The sequence below is a fragment of the Nicotiana tomentosiformis genome, chromosome 6 (genome assembly GCF_000390325.3).
Source record: "Nicotiana tomentosiformis chromosome 6, ASM39032v3, whole genome shotgun sequence".
In the NCBI taxonomy this organism is placed as follows: domain Eukaryota; kingdom Viridiplantae; phylum Streptophyta; class Magnoliopsida; order Solanales; family Solanaceae; genus Nicotiana; species Nicotiana tomentosiformis.
The window spans coordinates 110,110,920-110,137,114 of record NC_090817.1 but is presented as its reverse complement, the minus strand read 5'-3'; the positions used below and the strand labels follow the sequence as shown (position 1 = coordinate 110,137,114).

Genomic DNA, 26,195 nt, shown 5'->3' with positions numbered 1-26,195 from the left:
ATCCCAAGTGGTGACCCAATTTGCCCATTGCTTGCATGGATGTGGAGGACTACCTCCCTGGACATCTAAGCAAATAACCCCGAGAAGGAGAAGAAGAAGAACCACAGCAGTAGGTACCACACGAGACAGAAGAAGACTTCATTGACCATCTTTTTAACATACAATATAACTCTTGCACAATAAAGATTATATTATATAGAAGAAAGCACCACGCAAGTAAACCATACACGGAGAGGAAACAAAGACATCGACCTAGTGAGAACGGTCAGTCTTTCCATTTACCCATAATTGTTTTATTTTCTTCACTCAATACAATTGAACTCCCTCTCAACATCCTTCACTCTGCTTTCAAACAATTTCCTGCCAAACTTTCTTTCATTGTTCCCCCAACTATCGATACTTTAAATTTTACATGTGATGATATTTGACTTTCATTCGCATAAAACAAAGAAGAGGTACTTGCGTGAGTGTGGTGGGGGATTGATTCTGTGATTAAAATGCATTCCACGCCATAATAGAGCAGGGACCTTAACTCGATAGGACGGAAACTAGTACGAGTTTATTTTCTACATCATTGCCAAAATTTTCATTCATCAACTCTACCCTGACACAGACTTAGAACTAACTTCCACAGTGCATCCCTTCCACCCTGATGAACCATACATCCAGAATAAATTACCTATGGATAAAACTATCCACCAATAAGACCCAATCAACAAATAAATGAATTACTATACAAGTACCTACCTATTAACGTCAACGGACAAAACTGAACTTAATGATTAACAGTTAAATATGCTAAAACTTATAGTCTCAAAAGCTAAACTTCTGATAGCCACTGCGTAACCAAGAGCATCCTCTGCGTGAATTGATCCACGTCTGTTACTGTCGAATATCTCATTCGAATGTTATCCAAATAGTAATAAAGTTAGGATCCAATTTTGAAAATGATGCCAACGCTGCCTATGAACTGTCTCTAACACTCTGTAACCTGACTTGTTCATGCGCTCTCAGAGCTTCCGAAGTGAAGTTCTCCAAAGCCTTGAAAATTGGAAGTAAACCCCCCTGTAAACTACTAGAAGCTGCATCATGCACCAGCTTAATGGCATCCTTGTGCTTTGTTCTCTCCTCAACTAATTTCTTTTTAAACATATCCAAGTCCACCTTTAGATCGTCCAATGGTGAAATGCCTTTTTCGGATGGAACAATTATGTGACTTCTGTCGGACATTGCATCTTGCTCATGCTTCACGCTCCCTCTCTTACTCTGAAGCATGGTCAGCCGTTTCTTGTAGTCCTTTGAGAGATATTCTGCTTTGATCCTCTGTCTCTGCTCCTCATCTTGTCTTTCCCAAAGCTGCCTCAAACTTGTAGCAAAACTATTCATAGCAATTGCTACCCGAGTTTCAGAAATTGCTTCCATTGCCTGACTCCAATCATTGCAAATTACAAAAACTGGAGGAGCTCCAAGACGGCCAGGAGAGAAAGGGACAGGTCCATCGGGGGTTTCTTCCAGCTCATACTTAAGGCATCGTAGAAGCCACCCGTTCAAGGATTCTACATAGGATTTCTGGCTGCAAATCCAATCATTAAAGTGGCTACACCATGACGAAAGCTGCATCTCAAGTTCAAGAGTGGCTCTCACGCTTGAATCTCTTTGAAATCCAGTATTTGCTTTGAGAGCCCTAGTTTTACTCTCCATCACTGCTTGGAACTGCTTCTGATGACAACTGAGCATTGACCTCCACATTCTCACCAGCCTGCTTATTTACATACAGTATATCATCAGATCAAGTCTAAAGGTGCACCCACCAGCATGTAAATTGAGTGGAACAGGAAAAATTATGTAACTGCTATAAGTTCATGATGCATTAAGAATGCACGAGGGGTAACGTTTACTTCAATTCTTGAGGCGAAAAATACAAAATAAAGCATAGATTACAATGCCAAGTTCATGTGGCATTACAATGCATGAGAAGTAAAAGTTCAGAATACTTCTTGAAGGGAGGAACAAAAAGTAAATAATGCATTAGCATGCTTAGTTCATATACATTACAATGCATGACAAAATAAACATTCGCATTATATCTTAAAAGTAGAAAACAAGATTCATGCATTACAATGCTAAGTTCATGATGACAATCCATGACCAAGTAAAATGGTTCACGTTACTTCTTGAAGAGAGGAACACAAATAAATAACAGAATAGCAGCTCAAGGCGTGGAAAAGAGAAATAAAAATAACACAAAGGAGATAAGAAGTGAAGCAACAAATACTGATAATAGATTATCCACTACAAATAATGAATTAAAACCTTCCGAACGAACTTGAATATTAAGCAAATAAAAGCCTTCGAAACAAGCAAACATTCAATACTTTGTTTTCTAGCTACGTTTTTCAAACTGAAGATACAAATTAAATTTCCTTGGTAAGACCGTTCCAACCCTCAAATAGAACTCCCCAAGATCTCGACGGTAACAATTGCTAAATACAAAAGTTTACATGACTTACATATACAACCAGTTAAAAATAAGTAGTTTTGTAACAGCTGAATTAAAATACACCTACCAGATGCGGGCAGAAAAGAATTAAGTACATCTATCCACTTAAGCTAACTACAGCTAAAATATAATTTCACACACTAAGGTGATGCAGTCAAGTCTTTTGGAAAAATTCAATATCTCAATCAATCCTAACTTGCTGAAGAGAAAAGTCCAAATTCATATCCACATTTTCAAAAGCTAACCATAATCAATCCACTAAGATTTCCGAATATCTTATAAAAGCGCAAATGTTAACTAGTTAATATACGACCACTACATTTGTTAACTACTTGTGAGCATTCAAACTAATCCGGGACTGCACCATTATTTTAGGCATAGGAAGATATTAACATTAGGTCATTTGGCTCCTTCTCTGGCCATGTCTGTTTCCCTACTTTCTTTGTCTCGCCAAACTTAAAGTGAAACTCCTCCAAAATCCTAATTTGATAAAAACAACTGCACCATATAATGTGGCAGGAAAAAAGAACAGAAAATGTTCATGAATGAAGAGAGGATGAATGCATTATATAAAAAGGTTGGAAGGAACTCAGCAAACAAATGTGATCTTAAAGGGGAACAAAGTGATACAGAGGAAAGAATGAAATACAAGAATTAACGAAATAATTGAGTAGACCCATACCCGTGAATTAATTCTGCAACTTGGGGTTGCAATTCTTCATCCCTTAATTTGTGAATTCTGTGTGCGATTGCATCAATTGCTTTTATACAGACGTTAAGTTTTGTTAGCAATCTTCTGATAGATGCCTGAGTAGCGTCGATCTTGCTTGACTCAGCTCCTTGCTCGTCCAAGCTTCTCAGCCTTCTACACTGCTTTTCATATATGAGCCGCAGTTTTTCTTCATCCTACATCAAACTAACCACTTCAATGAACATAAAGTCCAAAACAGCAATATCACTATGATAAAAACTCAATTTGAGAAAGTAGATACAGGAATTTGCAATAGATGAGTCATTTGAATGTGTCACAGGTCATCAGATTAATAATGAAAGCAAGAATGCCCTTAAAATATATGATGGTTTCATGAAGATTAAAGAATATGAAGTCAGCAAAATATTTAACCTTAAGATTTTGCATAGAATTCTTGTTTAATGGAAATAAATGATCTTTAAGCTATTAGAATTTGAACTCAATTAAAGAAGCTGTTTAAGAATATTGAACACCGAAAATCCTGTGTAAAACTCCATTCAACTAAGAAAAGAATATTGTTGATTAGTTGACGATATTCCAGACACTACTGGCTGATGGGAACACCAAGTCCTACCAAAATATCATTTGATGGCTTTTTATTCAACTTACCTTCACATGTAAGGATCTAATCCAACTATGATTATCTGCATTTGAGTGACTATACCTTTTAATGGAAGGCAATATTCTACTTCCTCTGTCCCATTTTATGTGACACAAATTCTTTTCTAGTCTGTTCCAAAAGAATGATACTTTCTATAGTTAGAAATAATTTAACTTTAAAATTCTTATTTTACCCTTAATGAGATGATTTATAGCCACGCAAATGTCTATGGCTTGTTTTAGATCACAAGTTTCAAATATCTTTCTTTCTTTCTTTCTTAAACTATGTGCCCAGTCAAACACCATCACATAAAATGGGACAGAGAGGGTAATTTCTTGTCTTTGACTTGAATAAAGAAGTTTCAGTGTCAAAATATATATCATGGGCGTAAGCTGCTACAAATTCCAATTTCCTTACTTCAGTGAGCAAAGCATAAAGAACTCGAGACTTCTTTATTCATCATCTACTTGAGCACTTTGAGATCTTGACATCATTATGGGATGATAAAGTTTTATATTGCCATTTCAATTTATGCGCTCAATCTGATCACACATTGTATCTTCTATATTTCTAACAAGGGCACCAGCATTCATAAAACATGAGATTTTTTCATCCTTGCTTCCAGTTTGGAAGCAGATGTCTTACCCCTACCATTCTTTTGCCCAAGGAACTAGATATTGTAATTAACTATCCAAACATCCCGATTCCTACTAAAATTTGATGACCGTATCTGGTTCATCAAATGTTCTTCTGACTCAAAGTTAAGAGAAACATGTTACATTTATCAGTATAAAATCACAAGTTTAACCTAGGAACTAACTCATTGATCGCTTTCAGTCTGGCCAAGGATACAATTAGCTGATCCAAAAGTGCAGTAATGATGATGAAATTTATCAAAAGACCGGTCCCCTAAAGAATTGAAATCTAATATCAAATTGATGAGTCAATAGCTCCAAAAGCTAACTTTCAATGAAAGAAAAACACTGCTTAAGCTTCAACCAACTATAGCAAAAGCTGAACAAGATATCAGTCAAACGGCTTCATTCATTAAGGAGAATACCAATTCACATGGCACATGAGAAATTCCATGTTTTCCACTTCTAGAGAATTCTACACATGAAAATATATAGACAAACGAATCTTTCAATAGCTCATCATATAGACATAAAAAAGATCTTAGTAGAGTTGTCTACCATTACCTTAACTTCCTTATATAGTTTCTTCTCCCATTCATATAGCTCGTCAAGGGTAGATGACAGGTTACAGGGCTGCACAACATTGTCTTGGCCAACATCTCCAAAATAGGATTTCGCCAATTTTCTTGTTTTGGTAGCCAGTCTAACTGACTTCAGTGTCACCGTATGCGATACCGACATGGACGGGACAATCAGGTATAAAATCCGGGATACGAGCTCTGAGCACAAAAATCAGGGGAGTAAGAAGGATGTCATCATGTTTCTCCCAGGAAGGTTATCAAGAAAGTCGAGATAATGGGCAAATCACAAATAAAGGCAAACGAGCGACTACTGATCAGAGAAAATTCTCTGATTGGATGCATTTACGGCATTAGCTATGCTTACTGGAACAATTCTATTTCTAACTTATTGCCATCTCTGTTTTTCACATTTTAATTAAAAAACTACTAATAGCTAGGGAAACACATGCATCAATTGTAAATTCATAAATTCATATTGAGATGGGGAACAAGTGCAACAATGACCAACTAGCTGCAATTTACATTGAGATGCGGTATATTTAATATTTTCCCATCTCATAAATAATTATTAACACAGTCTACATTCTAAAAACTAGCTGCAAATTTGTTAAGCAGTAACAATCTAAAATGACACTAATGTCATGAGTGAGCTGTCGGTTACTCCGCGGAGAAAGTTCTCTAGTTAGTGAAGATTTATGGAAAAGGGCCATATTTGCCCCTTTACTCTCGAAAATAAGTTATATTTACCCTTCGTTTCAGTGTCAGAGTAAAACTACCCCTACCAGTACACTTTTGGATCATATTTTCCCCTCACCCGTTAAATGGCTTGTTCCCATCTTAAAAAGGGGATGTGGCTGGTCCTGATTGGATAAAAAAGACCCGCCCACTAAACTTAATTTTCTTCTTAATCTTTTCTCATTTATTTTTTTCCTTTTCTCATTAATTTTTGTTATTTCCTTCTCTCCATCCTGGTCTTCTTCCCTACAATTCCAGAAGAGAAGGCCCAACTTCATGAAAATCAATAACAAAAATCTACACACTACCACCACCTTAAATTATCACAATTTTCTAGCTTTCTTTAAACCCTCTATTTTTCCCTTTCCTTCTATATCTATTTGAGCTCGTTTTTTCTGATATGAGTTTCATAGAAAGGAGGAAATTAGATTAGCAGTAAGGAGGTGTTCGGTCATTAAAATGGTGAAAGTTGCTAACTTCATCACCAATGTAGCAGCTGTCTTTAATTTTTTATGCTAAGTTATGGAATTTTGACAGAGAAAAGTGGAATAAAGGAAATGAGAAAGAAAAAGAAAAGAAGTAACTGAAAGTTTGTAGTAATTCTTGAGAGAGAATAGGAGTGAGGTAAATGGAGTTTGCTCTGAAGTTAAATGCTGGAAAATATGTGGTGGTTAATGGAGGAATAAGGGTGTTGCCGTGTGTTAAGGAAGAGGGAGGAAGGTGACGAAGGTGGAGTGAAGAGGATAGGATTTTGGTTCACCTTGGAAGACCAATAAAGCAGACTTTGAAGGTGCAACCAATGGGGATGTTAATAATGCCAAGAAAGGAGAAATGTCGAAAACCATTAGCTGGGCATCAATCAAGAGGCCTACTGGTTACTGCATCATTAGAAGCATGATATCCATACACAAAAAGAGTGGTGAAACAGGGAAGAGAATGCAAAAATGAAGACGAGGAAGAGAACAAGAGAAAGTTGACCTGGAATTATGCAAGAAAAGGATACTCATGGGAGAGAAATTTGGCCGCCTTCATTACGGTCAGAATGGCGTTCTGTTACCAGAACTTCTTCCAACGTGGTGGAATGAGTTTAAATTTTTCTTTGGGATGGATGGGATTTAACTAGAAATGGGGTGGATCTTTTTTATCCAATCAGGGTCGGCCACGTGTCTTTTTAAGATGGGACCAACTCATTTAACGGGTGGACGGCAAATATGATCTAAAACTATAACGGTAGGGGTAGTTATACTAAGAAACTGAAATGGAGAGTAGATCTAACCTATTTTCGATAGTAAAGGAGCAAATATGGCCCTTTTCCAGAAGATTTAAGTAGATTAAGAACACGGGGGCAGAAAAAGAAGTCTAAATGAGCTGAACTAAGCTTACACTCATTAAACCATAAAAGTATAACTTATGAACATAACAAAGTAAAAAAGAACCACATAGACGAAGTAGAAACTTAGAAGAACCCCAGCATCACTGAATCAAGAGAAACATTGGCAGAACCATACCTTTAACAAGGCTAGGCTGGTAAGGAAGCTTCCCAACCTCAAGCATCAGAGCAACTTCCCTTCCATTACTGGAAGCAATCTCAAATTCATCTCTAATTTCAGCCACAACCTCATGAAGATCCCTGGTGCCATGAGCATGTGATGTGGTCAAGCTACTTGACTTGGGTGATTCAATCTCGTTCTTTGACACTTCATCAACTTCAAAAGTCACTCCTTTCTTCTTCAAATGCACATCTTCTGGGCTTCTTGACACGAGCGTTTCAAAATTGCTCTTTTCCTCTGTGATATCAATTGAGCCTGTGCCGCCACTACTGTGTGATGGTTCTGCACTCGAAAGGTGAGAACCTGAATCGTACATTGTTGATATTGTCTTTGTCCTGCCACTACTACCCTCAAATTTTAGTCCCCTCGAACTTGATGAGCCCTCCCCATTATGTAATGACGAGTCAGGTTTTGAACTGCCCACACTACTGTGTCCTGCTACACCCCTTAAATCAACTCCATGAGGCATTGGTGGCATTGATTTCCTACCACTGTCACTACTTCTTGACGAATTCGCCTCCCCAGAACGCCTTGTCCTTGGCTCATTACTCAAATTCTTTCCTTTATGGTACTCCTTATACATCTCTGTCTCAGTTTCTTCTTCTAAATCAGGAATGCCCTCTCTCTCCCTCACTTCAGTTGAATTAGGACTACTACTAACTGATGCAGAACCGTGTTTTTCATGTGAGAAGTAACCCAAATAGCCATTATCATAAGGATCAAACGGATTGATAGAGTCCCACAGAGAAGCCTTTGGAGAAGGAGGTGGCGGTGGCTCCTTTGGAGGACTTGGTTTCTTCCCTTGATTACTCTGATTTCCCCTTTCACCCATTGGAGGAGCCATTGGGTATCCAAAAAACCCACCATTTTCATTAGGGTAACTCCAATACGAATTGGAATACCCAGTAGACGAAGCTGGATCTGCTTCGTGAACCACTGTGTTCATCACAGGGGAAGATCTCTTCATGTAGTAAGCATACATGTTTGGATTTCCACCACCAAATTGCTGTCCTTGTCCTTGACCTCCTCCCCAAGAAGGAGCCTGAAATTGTTGGTTCATTCCATAAAATGGATCCCAAAATCCTTGTGGAGGAGGAGGAGGAGCCTCATGATTCATCATCATACCATATGGCTCATTATTCATCATCCCATATGGCATCCCCCCATACTGCTGTTGCGGGTATGAGGAAGTTGATGGCTCCCCTTCTTCCACCATACGATGATGGTGGTGGTGGTGATGACCATGATCCTCATCATCATGCTCATGTACATTCCTATGACCCTTTCGAGTCTCATCATCTTCATGTACATTCCTATGACCCTTATTTTTATGACCCTTATTACTATGACCCATATTTTTATGACCCTTATTACTATGACCCTTATGCTGCAGATGCAAATGCTCAGCATCTTCGTCGGATGAATCTGATGACAAATGCAAGTGAGAATGGTCATGGTCATGCTCATCTTCATCGTGAAAATCCGAAACAGAACTATCCGTAGAAACCGAAATTGAAGATCCAGAAGATTTATTATGCTTATGATGAATGGTTCCACTAGCATTACTTCTATTGCTGCTTATTTTGCTTTCACCAGGCAAAATCAAAGAAGGGGAAGAAGGAGTGGAAAGAGACGAAAAAGAAGAGCCAACAATGAGCTCTTCATCAACAAACTTCCGAAGCGCTTCACCAACATCCTTAAGGGAGTGGAAGTAAGAAATATGTGCAGCAGCAAGGGCATAACGGTAATTAGCAGCAGCTTTGATCAGTTCTTTCCTCTCTCTACAACGAATCACTAGTTCTGTATCAACTGATTTAGACTCATTGCACCCCATCTCCTCAAAATCAAAAACAAAAACAGTAGCCACACAGTCCTTAAGCCATACAGTAGCTCCTATAATTATTACCGATATTTTCACTGTAACTGTTGTGCGTATTCTTCCACCGCCTCCGGTCATCTCTTTACCTGTTTGCAGAATTGCATTGTGAAAAGGAAAGGAAAAGAAAACGCAGAAACCCCAAATCCCAAGTGAAAAGGGAATTCAATGAACTTATATTTGGCAAGTAGTAGTAAAAGTAAAAGTAGTAAAAGAAGGGAAAAATCTGACCTTTGAAATAGAGGGGATTGAATCTGGACCGCCCATACGAGTGGGGGCAACAAGTATCAATGTATCTCTGGAAAGATCTATGGAAGTTTGGGGAAATTGTTTGTTTTTATATATAAATATGCGCTTGAGAATTGAATAGAAGAAGCAATAAAATTTTATTTAATTGCTGGGGAGTTAATAAATGGAAGAAGAACATGTATTGAGATTTGTGATTGTTTGTTGAGATTTGTGATTTTTGTCAGTAAACAAAGATAGAGAAGGAGAAGAAGAAGAACAGAAACAGAGAAGATGAGTATTGAATTCAAATATTGAATTCTTTGTCCTAACTCTCTTCTTACCTTGTTATTAGTGTAATTTGTTTTCTCGCTGCTACTTTGGATTTGTCCGAAAAATAAGGGAAAAAAGAACAAAAGGGTTTATGGATGGGGCCCGAGGAGAGTAGGGGGTAGGGGGGTTGAAGAAGGGGAGGTTTAGATGGTGGGAAAAATAGTGTCAGAATTTGCAGAAGAAAGATCGTGGGTTAGTGACACAACGTAATTATTAACATTTGTTGGGTACCATTGTGTTTTGTTTAAAAAGGTTTATGCCTTTTACTTTTTGGGTTTGCTTTTGTAATTCGGACAACACCAAATGAAATCTTTACATTAACTAATTAAAATTTTAATTAAAAAATATGAAAATATTAAGTTACCATAATTGAGTAACTTAATAAGATAAAAATAAGGAGTTATTAATGATTTTGTGAAAAAAAATATATATTCAGCATCTATTAGTTTGATATAAATACACAGTAAGCATAATTTTTTAACAAATAAATATGATTCATAAGTTTGGTAAACTTTAGCGATCTCTATAATAGTTATAGTAAAGATATGGTCTTAAATTTTGTTATATCGAATTAAAGTTTCGAATCTCTTCTGTAATTATTCTCAAATTTACTTGGGTATTCTCTCTTAATATTTGTTTATTTTTATAAATATAAAAAGATGATTCTCGATCATCTTAATTTTTTTATAACACCTTTAAATTTTAAGATATCAAAAAATAATTGACACTATTTAGCTAATATATTAGTTTGTGTGACTTTAAACTTATGAAGAAGTTTAAAATAGGTTTTACCTATTCAAAATATAGACTTTTGATATATTCCGACAAATTAATGTTTAATAAGTATATTGATATTTTGCCACGGCCCACGGCTAGTTGAAACAGATTAAGGCAGAATACTTATTTGCATATGGTATTTTCCGTCAAATCAAGTAATTTAACCTTAAGCTTTAAAAATTAATTTGAACATTAAACATGGACGTAACAAAACACTAAAATTCTGTATAATAATAAAAAAGCAATTTAACCTTAGATTTTAATTCCTGCATAATTAAAACCTATACAGTTATATATTAATTTATGTATTATCTGTTAATGAGAAAAATCGTTGTACTGATTAATTAGGGAAAAAATACTTAGTAAAGAGATTCAGAATCTGGAAAAAAATTAAATGGCACCGTCTCTCAATCGCTAAAAGTAAACAAATAAACAGAAGCATCATCATGTTTCTATTGTTCCTTTGTTGATGGCTTTTTACTTTGACCTGCAATATATGGCATTTAGCTGCAACAGCTACAACAATATTTGAATACTCTGATTTGGTAATTAAAGAAAAATAATAAACAATGAAGTAATGGAAGAGTAGAGAAGGTATTTTTTTACATTTTTAGAAAGGGACATAGCCAAAAGGAGTTCAAATGTTGTCTGCATGCATGTCCGATAAATAAGAAGGAAAATAATACAATTTGTTTTATACAATGTTGTTAAAAAAATTAGTTTATTTTTCAAGAAAAGTATTATACAATGTTGCTGACGTTAAGTAGGGGTTTGAAAGATACTTTTTGATAAATACAAAACAAATAGATGAACAAATCCAAAAGATGTTAGTAAAGCAAAAATGGATAAAACGGCAGAGTTGGGCCATATTACACCAATAAGTGGGGCTAGGGAAGCCTAGTATGTGGGCCAACAAAAATGATGACGTAGGGCCCACTGAACTTCAAGCCCAATTCAACTTTTCTCAAAGTCCCAATTTGTCCATTTCCCTCTCTTTCCTTGCATGAAATTGTTACATTAACTACACAGAATACTTATTTTAGTGGAGAAATGACTTTATACACAACGTAACGGCTGAAGTGCGCAAACATTGATATTTGAAAATTAGCCAGTACTTATTTTGTTCTGAAAATTTGAACTAAAAATCTTAATTTCGGGATAGTTCATGATATTTGTATCAAGAAAAATTAAACTTGAAAAACTGACAATCAAGACATATTGACTAATTTTTAAATAACAACCATTTAGAATGACTATCTAGTGTCATTTCTACCAATACGTAACTATCCTTCTTTTTATTTCTTTTCTTTTAGGGATTGCGGAGATTTGGGAGGAAAGAACGGGGAAGGATTTTTGTAAGTAAAAGAAAGAGAGTGACAAAAATGGTCGATTATGTTGAGAAAACAAGAGAATTGAAGAAAGAGATTTTTACCTTCATATACACTATTTGAAACCTTATTATCTTCCTTACTTAAGTTTCAATTTAATTATATGGTCATATACAATTTACCAATTATATACAAATAAGTTTTAAACGAGCATCCATTTATATTAGGAATTGAATAAGGAATATCAATTATTTCCTTATCCCTTTATACTTGTCCCCCCCCCCCTGTTTTTGTCTTCGTCTCTCTACTCTCTTTCTTTATTTTTTCAATTTTTCTTCATTTGATGTTGTCTATTTTTTTTTATATATTTTCTTGTTGTATAGAGTTTAATGGAAATCATCAATGGATTTCAATCGTTTTAACTTAGAAATTTCCTTTCATGTTGCACAATTGGTGTTCAAATTGAAATTGTCAATCAATAAATTTTGAAGGTGTTTGACTCTCCACAATTGATAGCCATTAAAAAGTTTGAAGAAGAAGAAGAAGAAGAAGAAGAAGAAGAAGAAGAAGAAGACATGACATACAATATACTTACGAAATTGTAGTAAAGTTGTAGTATAATTGTATGTAAATTGTATTCTATTGTAGTTATATATTTTTTTATTTGAATGTTGTATGAAAGTTAAAAAATAGTTGTATAATGTATGAATTGTTGTATAAAATTTGTATTTAAATTATCAATACAATCTTTTTTTCATAAAGTTATTGATATGTATCAAAATTGTATTAAGAGATAAAGTTTTGATTGAAATTTTAGAGAGGAAGAATCACACACCACAGACAAAATATATACAAATCAGATAAAAAAATATATACAAATCAGATATAAAATATTGTATAAAATTTATATGAAATTTATATTTAAGTTGTATGATGTTGTAGATGTATTTAACTTGGTAGAAATAATGTATGAAAGTTGTAGATAAGTTATAAATAAGTCGTATAATATATAATTAGTTGTATGAAATTTGTTTTTACTATGTATGTTGTTGTACATATTCAAATTTGCATTAAATTTGTATGAAATTTGTTTTTAAATTTGTATGTTGTTCTACCATCAAATTGTATAATATTAATTGTAAGTACGATGTATCCATTTTAGTGCTGATTTAAATAGGTTTTGTTACTTTGTGATAGATTAGTGTATTGGGTAAGTTAACCAATCAAGTGAAGCAGGATACTTTACTAGCCCGGCACGATAGTTATTAACTTAGTAAAATCTTTGGACACAATTTGATACATATCAACAACTTTGTGTAAAAAGATAGTATTGATAACTTAAATACAAATTTTATACAACGATTCATACATTATACAATAATTTTTTAACTTTCATACAATATTCAAATAATATATATATATATATATATATATATATATATATATACACACACACAATTTACTTACAATTATACTTTAACTTTTCTACAATTTCGTAAGTACATGGTATGTCATGTGTTTTCTTCTTCTTTTTCGAGTTTCAATCTGAAATTCAGCCAAAATAAAGTATAATCTTCATCAAACACCCAAAATAAAGTATAATATTCTCAATTATTTGCAACAACACTCAATCCAAATAAATAATGGTTTTTGAAAACTCAAATTCGATTTCAAAGCCTTTTAATGGCCGTCAATGGTCAACAATCAGCGTGTGCTCCTATCGTATCCAATTTTTGCACAATCTGGCTAGCTTATTGTAACGACCCAACCAGTTGTTTTGAGTATTATAGCTACGTTCCCTCATTTACTGCTCCATTTTAACTTTACAATTGTTATATGACTTGCCGTGGTAATTGGTTCGGGTCCGGTGACGTTTTAGAATGAATGGGAACACTTAGTTCTAAAGTTTAAAACTTAAGTTGAAAAGGTTGGATGGATGTCGACCTATGTGTAAACGACCCCGGAATAAAGTTTTGATGATTCTCAATAGATCCGTATGGTGATTTTGGACTTATGAGCGTGTCCGAAAAATTATTTGAAAGTTCGTAGTTAAATTAAGCTTGAAATGACTAAAAATAGAAATTTAAGTTTGGAAGTTTGACCCGGGAGTTGACATTTTGATATCGGAGTCGGAATCCAGTTCTGAAAAATTTCATAGCTATGTTATGTCATTTATGACTTGTGTGCAAACTTTGAGGTCAATCAGACGTGATTTGATAGGTTCCGGCGTCGTTAGTAGAAAATGAAAGTTTCAAAGTTCATTAGGCTTGAATCTATGTGTGATTCATATTTTTAGCGTTGTGTGATGTGATTTGAGGTTTCGACTAAGTTCGTATGATGTTTTAGTACTTGCTGGTATATTGGTTGAGGTCCCGGGGGCCTCAGGTGAGTTTCGGATGGCTAACGGATAAAATTCGGACTTAATACCACTGCTAAAAATTTTTGCCTCTGGTTTTCTCGCACCTGCGGAGGTTTGATCGCAGGTGCGAAGCTGCATGTGTGCACCAGCCCATCGTAGAAGCGGTCAGGCGTGAAGAGGGGCAGTTGTCTCGGGTGTGAAGAAATTGTCGCACCTGCAAGGTCGCAAGTGCGAAACTATGCGCGCAGAAGCGGAAAAGGGGAAAGGGAGATGGCTTCACAGAAGCGAAGGAATTCTTGCACATGCGAGACCGCATGTGCGGTTAAAAATCCCGCATAAGCGAAAACCCCTGGACAATACAAAAATAGAGGGGTTCCGAATTTTTGCCATTTTTGGGCATTTCAAGCTCGGGCTGGGCGATTTTGAGAGAGGTTTAAACCTTGAGTTAAGTCACTTGTGATCATTGTTAGTCAATAATATTGGATTATCATTGAGTATTTCGACTAGATTACATGTTTTTGAGGTGGAATTAGAGGATTTGGGCCTAGGGATTTCAAAATAAGATTTGAAGATTTGATGGTCGAGTTGATATCGGAATTTGGTAAAATTGGTATGGTTGGATTCGTGGTTGAAAGGGCGTTCATATTTTGCTCTAGTGGTCAGCACCCTCTACTTCCAACCAAGAGGTTGTGAGTTCGAGTCACCCTAAGAGCAAGGTGGGGAGTTCTTGGAGGGAGGGAGCCGAGGGTCTATCGAAAATAGCCTCTCTACCCTAGGGTAGGGGTAAGGTCTGCATACACGCTACCCTCTCCAGACCCCACTAGTGGGATTATACTGGGTTGTTGTTATTGTTGTCGGGTTCCGAGACGTGGGCCCCACGAGTGATTTTTGAGTTAGATTTCGGATTTTGTTAAAAAATTAGTATTTTCATATGGACTTAATTTTAATAATTTGTATTGACTGAATCAAATTAATTGTGACTAGATTCGAGGCGTTCGGAGGCCGATTCACGAGGCAAGGGTATAGCGGAGTAAAGAATTACACGGTTGAGGTAAGTAACACTTCTAAACTTGGTTCTGAGGGTATGAATTCTCGAATTTGGTGTTATATAAATTGTTTGGAGGTGACACACACGATAGTTGACGAGCGTGTGGATGTGCACCAGAGAAATTGTGACTTGAATAAATCATGGGAAGTTGTAAAATTGAAGAATCATGTTATTACCCGAATATTCTCCACGTGTTAGGAAATTGATCTAAGACTTATATTAAAGATCATGATTAGGCTATGTGCCGATATTTTTAGGACCCACAAGGTCGTATTGCTGTTGAATTTAATTATTTTTAAAATGTATATTTCATACTCATTCATATTCATCCATTATGAGGATATTTATAGGATCGGGGATGCCCGCCTGCAGCAGGCCATATTGGCTTTATATTATTATTATATGGAACGGGGTTGCCCGCCTGCAGCAGGTCACATTATCCTTATATTATTATTATATGGAACAGGGCTGCCCGCATGCAGCATGCCTTATAGGCTTTATCATTATATGGATCGGGGTTGCCCGCCTACAGCATGCCATATCGGCTTTATATCAAGCTTGGACTGAAGGAGCCTCTCCGGAGTCTGTGCACACCCCCAGTGAGCATATATGACTATATATATTCGGATGGACTTCCCAGGGCATGGACTTGCCTTATTTATATTGTGATGAATTTCCCTGGACATGGATCTTGTCTGTATTATTTACATTTGGGGATAAATTATCCCAGGGCTGGATTGGCCTTATACGGTACTGAGTGACTGACTATCAGTCGATGTGTGTATATATTGAGTGACTGATTGTCAGTCGATGTATATATATATATATACGAGATGGAATATCCCTGGGCTGGATTGGCTATAAACAGTACCGAGTGACCGAATGATTAGTGACTAGTAGTACATGAGGTCTTTCCACTGAGATGTCATATTCTTCATATCATGCAGTACTGATCTATTTTACTTGTACTGAGTTTAACTGTTGAACTTGAAAGCATGCCTACATTTCTGTACCATTATTTATATACTGGACTGTACTTGCGGAGTTCGTCACTACTTTCAGCCCAGAGGTTAGTCTTGTTACTTATTGAGTTGGTTGTACTCATACTACACTCTGCACCTCGTGTGTAGATCCAGCCATCCAGGTACTTTCGGACACGACAACTGTTAGATCTTAGAGTGCTATCAGTTGGAGACTATCAAGGTAGCTGCCTGGCGTCCGCTGACCTTGACTCTCTCTTTCCTTCAGTTATTGTATTGTTCTATACTTTCATACAATGTTTTTATCAGTCAGACTTTGTATTCATATTAGATGCTCATGTACTTAGTGACACCGAGTTTTGGGAGTGTTTATATCTGTATTTGTGAGATTTCTTCCGCTAAATTTAAATATTATGTTTTCAAATTTAGAAGATATGATGATTTATTGAGATTGTCGGCTTGCCTAGTATTGCGATAGGCGCCATCACGACAGGTGAGATTTTGGGTCATGACAAGTTGGTATCAGAGCCTAGGCTATATAGGTCTCACGAGTCATGAGCAAGTGTCTAGTAGAGTCTTGCGGATCGGCATGATGACGTCCATACTTATCTATTCAATATGCTACAGAGCATTTTAGAATAAACTCCCATCTTTCTCTCCTTATCGTGCAGAATTGATTCAGCTTGAAATATAACTCTTTGAATTCCTTCCACTCATTCGTGTGCACATGTGAGCGCTCAGTATTAGCTGTGTATCGCCGACTTATGATTCCATGAACGAGGTTCGAGATGATTATTCTATGTTTTGGTGATAGGCAAGTCTGGAGGACTTGAGGCCATGGTTAGACCGCAGCTTAAGCTCGGTAACTTCAGTTGTAACTTGTATATTTGGACTCATATGTCCGGTAATATCCCTAAGAGTGGAATTTATGACTCGATGAGCGGTGGAATGGCTTTGTAATGAGTATGGTGTGACGTACAGTCTCGAGTATGAATGTTTTGAAGGATCTTTCATGTTGTTAAATTTGGGGACAAATTAAATTCTCATGTCTTGTTAATGAGTTTGGACTCCGAAAGATTAAGTGATTGCATAGTAATTGTGACTGCGAAAGGGTATAACAAGATGCCAATTTGAGGCTAAGCAGGTGGGTTGTCTCCTGCGGAGTAACCTAGCGTAGGTGTGTTCTTTATAATGTTGAGTGGGGAGTTTCTTTTCCACCAGCAGGGTATACGTGTTGAGTTTTGAATTTGATTCTGGTTGGGAAAGTTGACTTGACTGTTAAGAGAATGAATGCGAGATTAGCGGATGATTGAGGTATTTTATGGTTGGTGTTGCATGAGCTTGAGAAGAATTTTTGTTGAACTGACTGCAATATTATGACAGTAATAGAGTATGAGTATTGTGAGTTATCGAGTGTTTTAATCTATGGCTTTGAGCCAAGTTGGGGAGCCTTCTATTGACAATTCAATTTCATGATTATATGTTAAATTTTAGTTTTGGTCTGAGACATACTTGTGGATTAGTTATGACTTGCAGAGGTTGAGATCGAGGATGACTCGAGTACTGAAATTCCTAAATACGGGTTATATTGCGCTTTATGATTATATGAAAATCGTAGGATGAGTGAGTTATTATTTGTGAATGATATAGTGTACACAAAGTATGAATTTGATCGGTGGTGTTAAGGCAGGGTTACCTCTTTGAGTGTTGTTGTGCTAATGGGGCACGTGCCTTTCATCCCGTTTGGGCGGTGCAATTTAGATTTGAGCAAAGTGGGTGACTCCCGAGAAGGTTCTAATGGGTTCGAGATTTATTATAGTAATCGAGAATTTTTTTGAATTTGTGTATGGATAGAATATGAGATTTACATTTAATGGTGTCAGACTTGAGGTAATTTTGTATGACTATGAATTCTACATTTTTAGTATAAGAAAGGTAAGAAGAACAATTTTAAATTCACATAAGGTATTTTCAGAGTAAGTGTTAGGATTATGGTATTTATGGAGATGCTTAAGAAGAATACAATGGTTTATGGGCCTTAAGGCGGTGTGGTTTTACATTAGGATGTCTTGTAGTGAGCTTTGGATAAGGATCGTGGAATTCTGACAGGAAGAAGTGTAAACCTGAGGGTAATTCAGAAGAAACTCGGAGAAAATAGGACGACTGGGTAGTAGGCTGGACTAGTATGGTATGATCGGTTCTTAGGGTACCTATGAAATGGTGAGGCTCTACGGATGTTTTAGTGGAAATATTCTTGGGTTGGTGACCTGCGTGGTTGGCCGAGTTAGAGGAATTCAGTTCTGATAGCTTGGTTATGTGCAAATGGATTTCAAAGTGTTCTTGATGGTTTCTACCATGGTCCAAACCATATATTTTCTATCGGTGTGGGGGACATGTTGTGTATTGTGATTTCTTCCTGGATGAGATCAAATGGAAGGTTTCTAACTAACCAGATATGTAATTTATTGGTAACTCAGAGTTGATAATGAGATTCTCGTGCTTCTCACATGATTGCATGATAGATGCGGTGTGTTGTGCGGGATTAAAATTTACATGTACAAGGTGGCAATTCAGTCTTGAAGGGAAGGTCCTTAATTTTGGACAACATGGTCAGTTTCAGATATTTAGATGAATGTTATAACTGCTCGATAATTCCTGAGAAGGGTGCGCATTTCAGAAGGCGCATTGTGTTTTGACTTACGGATGTTTATTGGTATTGTGGTACTCACCTAGTTTATAGACTACTGATATTCAAATTATTGCTATATGGCACGAGAGAATTTTGGAAGTATTCCTAGTGGGATGATCGTGAATGAAGGATGTGATAGTCATTTGAGTGCTGGAGTTATGATCAGTTAAGGTGGTTTATGTGTTCTATGAATTTGGGGGACTCGGAGTTCTCAGAAGCAAATTGTTTCAGGGTTGCAGCCTGTTTGAGGTGAGTATTTTATTTAAACTCAGTGGAGGCACTAATTGCATTAATTATTTGTGATAGCTACGCGCTACGAGTGCGTACATATGTGAGGTTTGATCCATGTGCGGGTATCGGGGCAAGTATTCATACTCGGAGGAATGCTTAGGAAAAGATATGCCTAGAGAAGACTATTAAGCATAAAGTTATAACGTTTCTCGTATTCGTACCTTTGTCGAGAACTATCTAGGCTACACTTGAGGTTACAAAGAGGCTAATTCCCCGAATAAAATGGATAGTTACTATTTCTACGCTAACTTGCCGATTTGAGTTGTGATAGCATACTTTGCACATGCCTACTCTATGGCGTGTTATTTATACCAGTCTAGGAGCATGTGAGTTTTTATTTATTTATCATATACATGTGTACTTATTTGATTGCTCCTGTATTATATGCTTGGACTGGAGGCCTGTGACCATGCCGAGCGATTGATATTATTAGCACGTGAGTTATTCGTGCGGGTCCAGACATTTATATTATTGGCACGTGAGTTGTCCGTACGGGTCCAAATATTAATACTATAGCACGTGAGTTATCTGTGCGGTTGATGTTAATGTGAGCTCTAGAAGAGCTGGTTACCGTTGTTAGATTCGTGTGTCTTGGTTCTACTATATATGATAAGCTTATAGCATTACAATTGCGGTGGTGCTTGTTGAACTTGCAATACAGTTCTCTTCTTTGAGATATTTTCCATTTTTGGGTACACGGATTGCAATTGTGGCTTGAGTTATATTGGTGTGGCATGTATGTAGGATAGGTGTGTTTAATAATATATGTTCATTGAACCTAGAATGGGTACTATTAGGTTTGATTACGGTATATTTGGGAGGATGACATTGAAAGTCAGCTTAGAAAGTGATTATGGTTCTGGTTGGGGCGAGAGAGCTCCATGACTTGTTGATCTGATAAGGGGTTATGAGATTCCGTGTGTTTCTTTTATTATCAGCAGTGTATGAAAGTTTTGGAATGAGGTTTATTATCAGCAGTGTATGAAAGTTTTGGAATGAGGTTTGGCTTGATGTGGGGTTTAATACTAGTACCGGTTTAGTTTGGAGTAGTTACTGTGATCGAAAATGATACTGCGAACATGCGAGTTGTGTAGTGTGTTATGTGATTATATCTGGGGTTATAGTTATGGCTTGATACAGCTTGTTCAGAGTCATACAATGTGTAGATGGTGTTTTGAAAAGAAATTCTGAATGTTGGAAATTGAATTCCAAGGTTTATGGGCTAAGGTTAAATTAATGACTTTCAATTATGTTGTGTTGTCAGGCCTATACAAAATAGGGTGACGTGGGATCACCCCCGGGTATGTACATGGTAGGGTGGAACATTGATTTAAAGGCTTAAGAACAATTCTTAGCGCGTTTGAGGACGAACATATGTTTAAGTGAGGGAGAATGTAACGACCCGACTAGTCGTTTTGAGTATTATAACCCTGTTCCCCCATTTACTGCTCAATTTATGCTTTACAGTTGTTATGTGACTTACCGTGGCAATTGGTTCGGGTCCGGTGAGGTTTTGGAATGAATGGGAACACTTAGTTCCAAAGTTTAAAACTTAAGTTAAAAAGGTGGGTTGGATGTCGACCTATGTGTAAACGACCCCGGAATAAAGTTTTGATGATTCCCAATAGCTCCGTATGGTGATTTTGGACTTAAGAGCATGTATGGAAAATTATTTGAAAGTCCTAGTTAAATTAGGCTTGAAATGGCTAAAAATAGAAATTTAAGTTTGGAAGTTTGACCGGGGAGTTGACTTTTTGATATCGGAGTTGGAATCTAGTTTTGAAAATTTTCATAGCTCTGTTATGTCATTTATGACTTGTGTGCAAAATTTGAGGTCAATCAGATGTGATTTAATAGGTTCTGGCATCGTTTGTAGAAAGTGGAAGTTTCAAAGTTCATTAGGCTTGAATCTATGTGTGATTCGTATTTTTAGCGTTGCGTGATATGATTTGAGGTTTCGACTAAATTCGTATGGTGTTTTAGGACTTGTTGGTAAGTTGGCTGAGGTCCTGGTGGCTTCAGATTAGTTTCAGATGGCTAACGGATAAAATTCAGACTTAAAACCACTGCTGGAAATTTTTGCTTCTGGTTTTCTCGCACATGCGGAGGTTTGATCGCAGGTGCGAAGCCGCATGTGCACACCAGCCCATCGCAGAAGCGGTCAGGCGTGAAGAGGGACAGTGGTCGCAGGTGCGAAGAAATTGCCGCACCTACGAGGTCGCAGGTGCGAAGCTATGCACGCAGAAGCAGAAAAAGGGAAGGGGAGATGGCTTCGCAGAAGCAAAGGAATTCTCGCACCTGCGAGACTACATATGCGGTTAAAAGTCCCGCAGAAGCGGAAACCCCTAGACAGTACAAAAACAGAGGGGTTCTGAGTTTTTTCCATTTTTGGGCATTTCAAGCTCGGGCTGGGCGATTTTGAGCGAGGTTTTCATGGGAAATTTTGAGGTAAGTCACTTGTGATCATTGTTAGTCAATAATATTGGATTATCATTGAGTATTTCGACTAGATTACATGTTTTTGAGGTGAAATTAGAGGATTTGAGCCTAGGGATTTCAAAATAAGAGTTGAAGATTTGAGGGTCGAGTTGATGTCGGAATTTGGTAAAATTGATATAGTTGAACTAGTGGTTGAAAGAGAGTTCATATTTTGTAACTTTTGTCAGGTTTCGAGACGTGGTCCCCACAGGCGATTTTTCAGTTAAATTTTGGATTTTGTTGGAAAATTAGTATTTTCATATGGAATTAATTTCAATTATTTGTATTGACTGAATCAAATTAATTGTGACTAGATTCGAGGAGTTCGGAGGCCGATTCACGAGGCAAGGGTATAACGGAGTAAAGAATTACATGGTTGAGGTAAGTAACACTTCTAAACTTGGTTCTGAGAGTATGAATTCCCGAATTTGATGTTATATAATTTGTTTGGAGGTGACACACATGATAGTTGACGAGCGTGTGGACGTGCACCATAGAAATTGTGACTTGAATAAATCCTGTGAAGTTTTAAAATTAAAGAATCATGTTATTACCCAAATATTCTCCACGTGTTAGGAAATTGAGCTGAGACTCGTATTAAAGATCATGATTAGGCTACATGTCGATATTTTTGGGACCCACAGGGTCGTATTGCTGTTGAATTTAATTATTTTTAAAATGTATATTTCATACTCATTCATGTTCATCCATTATGAGGATATTTATGGGATCGGGGCTGCCCACCTGCAGCAGGCCATATTGGCTTTATATTATTATTATATGAAACGGGGCTGCCCGCCTGCAGCAGGTCACATTGGCTTTATATTATTATTATATGGAATGGGGCTGCCCGCCTGCAGCATGCCATATCGGCTTTATATCAAGCTTGGGCTGAATGAGCCTCTCCGGAGTCTGTGCACACCCCTAGTGAGCATATATGACTATATATATTCGGATGGACTTCCCAGGGCATGGACTTGCCTTACTTATTTATATTGTGATGAATTTCCCTGGACATGGATCTTGTCTGTATTATTTACATTTAGGGATAAATTACCCCAGGGTTGGATTGGCCTTATACGGTACTGAGTGACTGACTGTCAGTCGATGTGTGTATATATATACGAGATGGAATATCCCTGGGCTGGATTGGCTATAAACAGTACCGAGTGACCGAATGATTAGTGACCAGTAGTACATGAGGTCTTTCTACTGAGACGTCATATTCCTCATATCATGCGGTAGTGATCTATTTTACTTGTAGTGAGTTTAACTGTTGAACTTGAAAGCATGCCTACATTTCTGTACCATTATTTATATACTGGACTGTACTTGCGGAGCTCGTCACTACTTTCAGCCAGAGGTTAGTCTTGTTACTTATTGAGTTGGTTGTACTCATACTACACTCTGCACCTCGTGTGCAGATCCAGCCATCCAGGTACTTTCGGACACGGCAACTGTTAGATCTTAGAGTGCTATCAGTTGGAGACTATCAAGGTAGCTGACTGGCGTCCGCTGACTTTGACTCTCTCTTTTCTTCAGTTATTGTATTGTTCTATACTTTCATACAATTTTTTTATCAGTCAGACTTTGTATTCATATTAGATGCTCATGTACTTAGTGACACCGAGTTTTGGGAGTGTTTATATCTCTATTTGTGAGATTTCTTCCGCTGAATTTAAATATTATGTTTTCAAATTTAGAAGATATGGTGGTTTATTGAGATTGTCGGCTTGCCTAGTATTGAGATATGCGCCATTACGACATGTGAGATTTTGAGTCGTGACACTTATCAACTGCAATCCTCTGGATCCTTTATCTTTGTATCTTTTACTCTTTCAAAAGCATTAGGGGAGAAACTCGTACCCGGCCTAAGGCAATTAAATTAAGTATCATATTTGAAGTGGCTCGCCATCATGCCGGAGATTATTTTAAACTTGTTAGAAGTTGTTGGCTGATAAAATTTTGTAATTGGCCGGACCTAAGGTTGGCCAATGAGCCACTGAAATTACCTTTTTTAAGGCTTAAAATAGGTAATACACCTGGAAGGAATTTTATTAAAAGATGGAGGGAGAGAAAAAAGGAAAATGGTATAACTAAATTCCCTAATTTAAGGCACTAATAATAGATTGTATATAATTTGTAAGTAATCCTTGTTTAGGGCGGGTAATATACAAAATTATGACGATTTTGGTAAATAAATTTCAAATATTGTATAGGAAGGAAAAAATCCCTTGCAGAAATACCTTCTTGTCTAGTTTGGTTTGTAATTGAAAAGGGAAAGAGAACTGAGAAAATAAGAGAGTATCTTATTCTTAAGGTTCACAAATTTATTAAAATTTCGATAATTTTACGCGATGTTTGCACATTGCTCCTCCTCCCCCCCTTTCCTATTACCACACTCTCGTTTGTTGGGCCATTACAATTTGTTGGGTCATTACATTTTTTCGCTATTTCAGCTATTTGCCAAAACTATGGGACATTTATAAAACTAGCTACTTTAGGGATTGTTGTTTAAAAAATGGCGAGGATTTATAATGTATTGCAACTATAGCCAGTCTGAAATTTTGCTGTAATACTTCAAGTAGACCATCGGGTATAAAGTTTAATATTTGAGAGACAATTTCTTTTTACTAAGTTAGAGTGGAAAATTGATGTTCACCCTTCTTACAAATGCAAGTAAATAATAATTTCAGATGTCAATTTTAGTGAGAAAATAACGGTTTATGGCTCCCTAAAATTTTTAGTAACCCATATATTTTTCATTGACCCGAAATTGCCTTTAAACCCAATTTATTGACAAGTTATAACCATTGTTCTTAATGCATAAATTTTCCTCCTCTTGGTCCACCAACAACCCATTAGATTTACGTTTCAACATTGGCAAAGCATCTTTAGTATAGTATACCCTTACTTTCAGAAACTAGTGATGCAATTTAATATAAATATGGTAGTATAGTATTAGAAGAAGGGCCTTTAGATAATATGTACCAAGGGATTTTTCATATGTTATCAGCTAGAGATGTCAAAACGGGTTAGCCCAACCCAGCCCAAGCATTGCGGGCTTCTAAATTTGGCCGACTAGTGTAGGCCGGCCCTCCATCTAAATGGGCCTTAAAATGGCCAATCCAACCCAAACCTAAGAGTGCTGTTGTCACGACCCAAAATCCATTAAAGGCCGTGATGGCACCTAACACCACTGTCAGGTAAGCCAACAATAAAAGTTTAACTTAATCACTCATTTTAGTATTTTTGAAATTGTAAATTTCCTTCAATTAAATAGTAAGAGATAAAAGTTTACAGAGTAAATGATAATATCTTCATAACAACAATACGGAACAATCCATAATCATCCCCAAAATCTGGTGTTACAAGTGCATGAGCATTTACTAGGAAGTAAAATAAAATACAGCATCTATCCGAAATACAAATTGGACCTGAGAATATGAATAACTTTGAAGGAGACTGTGTTGGCTGCGGATCGTAACATGAAATGCAGCTCACGATAAGTCCCTGCATCATCCATGCCTCCGCGCCCAAAGGACCACCGGACATAGAAATACCTGTACAAAAATGTGCAACAACTGTAGTATGAGTACATAAATCAACGTGTACTCAGTAAGTATCTAGCCTAACCCCGGAGGAGTAGTGACGAGGGGTCGATATCGACACTCACTAGTGGTCCAATAATGTAATGACCTGACCGGTCGTTTTGTGCTCTAGCACGTCGTTCAGCAGTTTGAGACCCTGAGCAGCTTCACTTTAGATATTGTGACTTGTACGCATGGTCGGAATTGAAATTTCGAAAGTTCAGAGTTGATTTGGAAATAAATTTTTTATTTCGGAAGCTTTAAGTTGGAATAATTGACTAAGGTTGGATTTTTAAGTAATGACCTTGGAATCGGGATTTGAAGGTTTCAATAGGTTCATGTGATGATTTTGGACTTGGGCGTATGTCCGGATCGGGTTTTGGATGACCGATGAGCGTTTCGGCGCCTATTGTGGAAGTTGGCATTTTGGAAGAATTTCATAAATTTGCGTTGAAGTACATTTCAATGTTATCGGTGTCCGTTTGGAATTCCGAGTTTGGAAATAGCTCTGTATAGTGATTCTAGTATTAAAAGCGCATCCAGAAGTGGATTTGGAGCTTCGTAGGTCATTTCGGGGTCATTTGGCGAAAGTTAGAAATTTGAAGGTTTTTTGAGAGTATGACCGGGAGTGGACTTTTTGATATCGAGGTCGGATTCCGATTCCGGAAGTTGGAGTAGGTCCATAATGTCAATTATGACTTGTGTGCAAAATTTTAGGTCAATCAGACGTGATTTGATAGGTTTCGACATCAATTGTAGAACTTTGAAGTTTTAAAGTTTATTAAGTTTAAATTGGAGGGTGATTCGTATATTTAGCGTTGTTTGATGTAATTTAAAGGCTAGACTAAGTTCGTAATATGTTTTGGGA

The 26,195-nt window shown here is 36.9% G+C and overlaps 1 protein-coding gene across 1 annotated transcript; it reads right to left on the bottom strand.

Moving 5' to 3' along the window:
• Nucleotides 1–539: 539 nt before the first annotated feature.
• On the bottom strand, nucleotides 540–9,953 carry LOC104110537 (nitrate regulatory gene2 protein). The gene is made up of 5 exons (XM_009620059.4): nucleotides 9,461–9,953; nucleotides 7,312–9,318; nucleotides 5,052–5,266; nucleotides 3,183–3,406; nucleotides 540–1,759 (listed from the first exon to the last, which is right to left on the bottom strand). The coding sequence occupies exons 2-5, from the start codon at nucleotides 9,308–9,310 to the stop codon at nucleotides 964–966; spliced, it is 3,234 nt and encodes a 1,077-aa protein (XP_009618354.1). The 5' UTR covers nucleotides 9,311–9,318; nucleotides 9,461–9,953; the 3' UTR covers nucleotides 540–963.
• Between the last annotated feature and the right edge of the window lie 16,242 nt (nucleotides 9,954–26,195).

Coding starts and splice junctions, on each gene's coding strand:
- LOC104110537 (XM_009620059.4), bottom strand. CDS start 9,310: ATGACCGGAGGCGGTGGAAGAATACGCACAACAGTTACAGTGAAAATA. Junction 3,407..5,051: donor AACTATATAAGGAAGTTAAG/GTAATGGTAGAC, acceptor AGTTTGATGTAG/GATGAAGAAAAACTGCGGCT. Junction 1,760..3,182: donor GTTGCAGAATTAATTCACGG/GTATGGGTCTAC, acceptor GTAAATAAGCAG/GCTGGTGAGAATGTGGAGGT.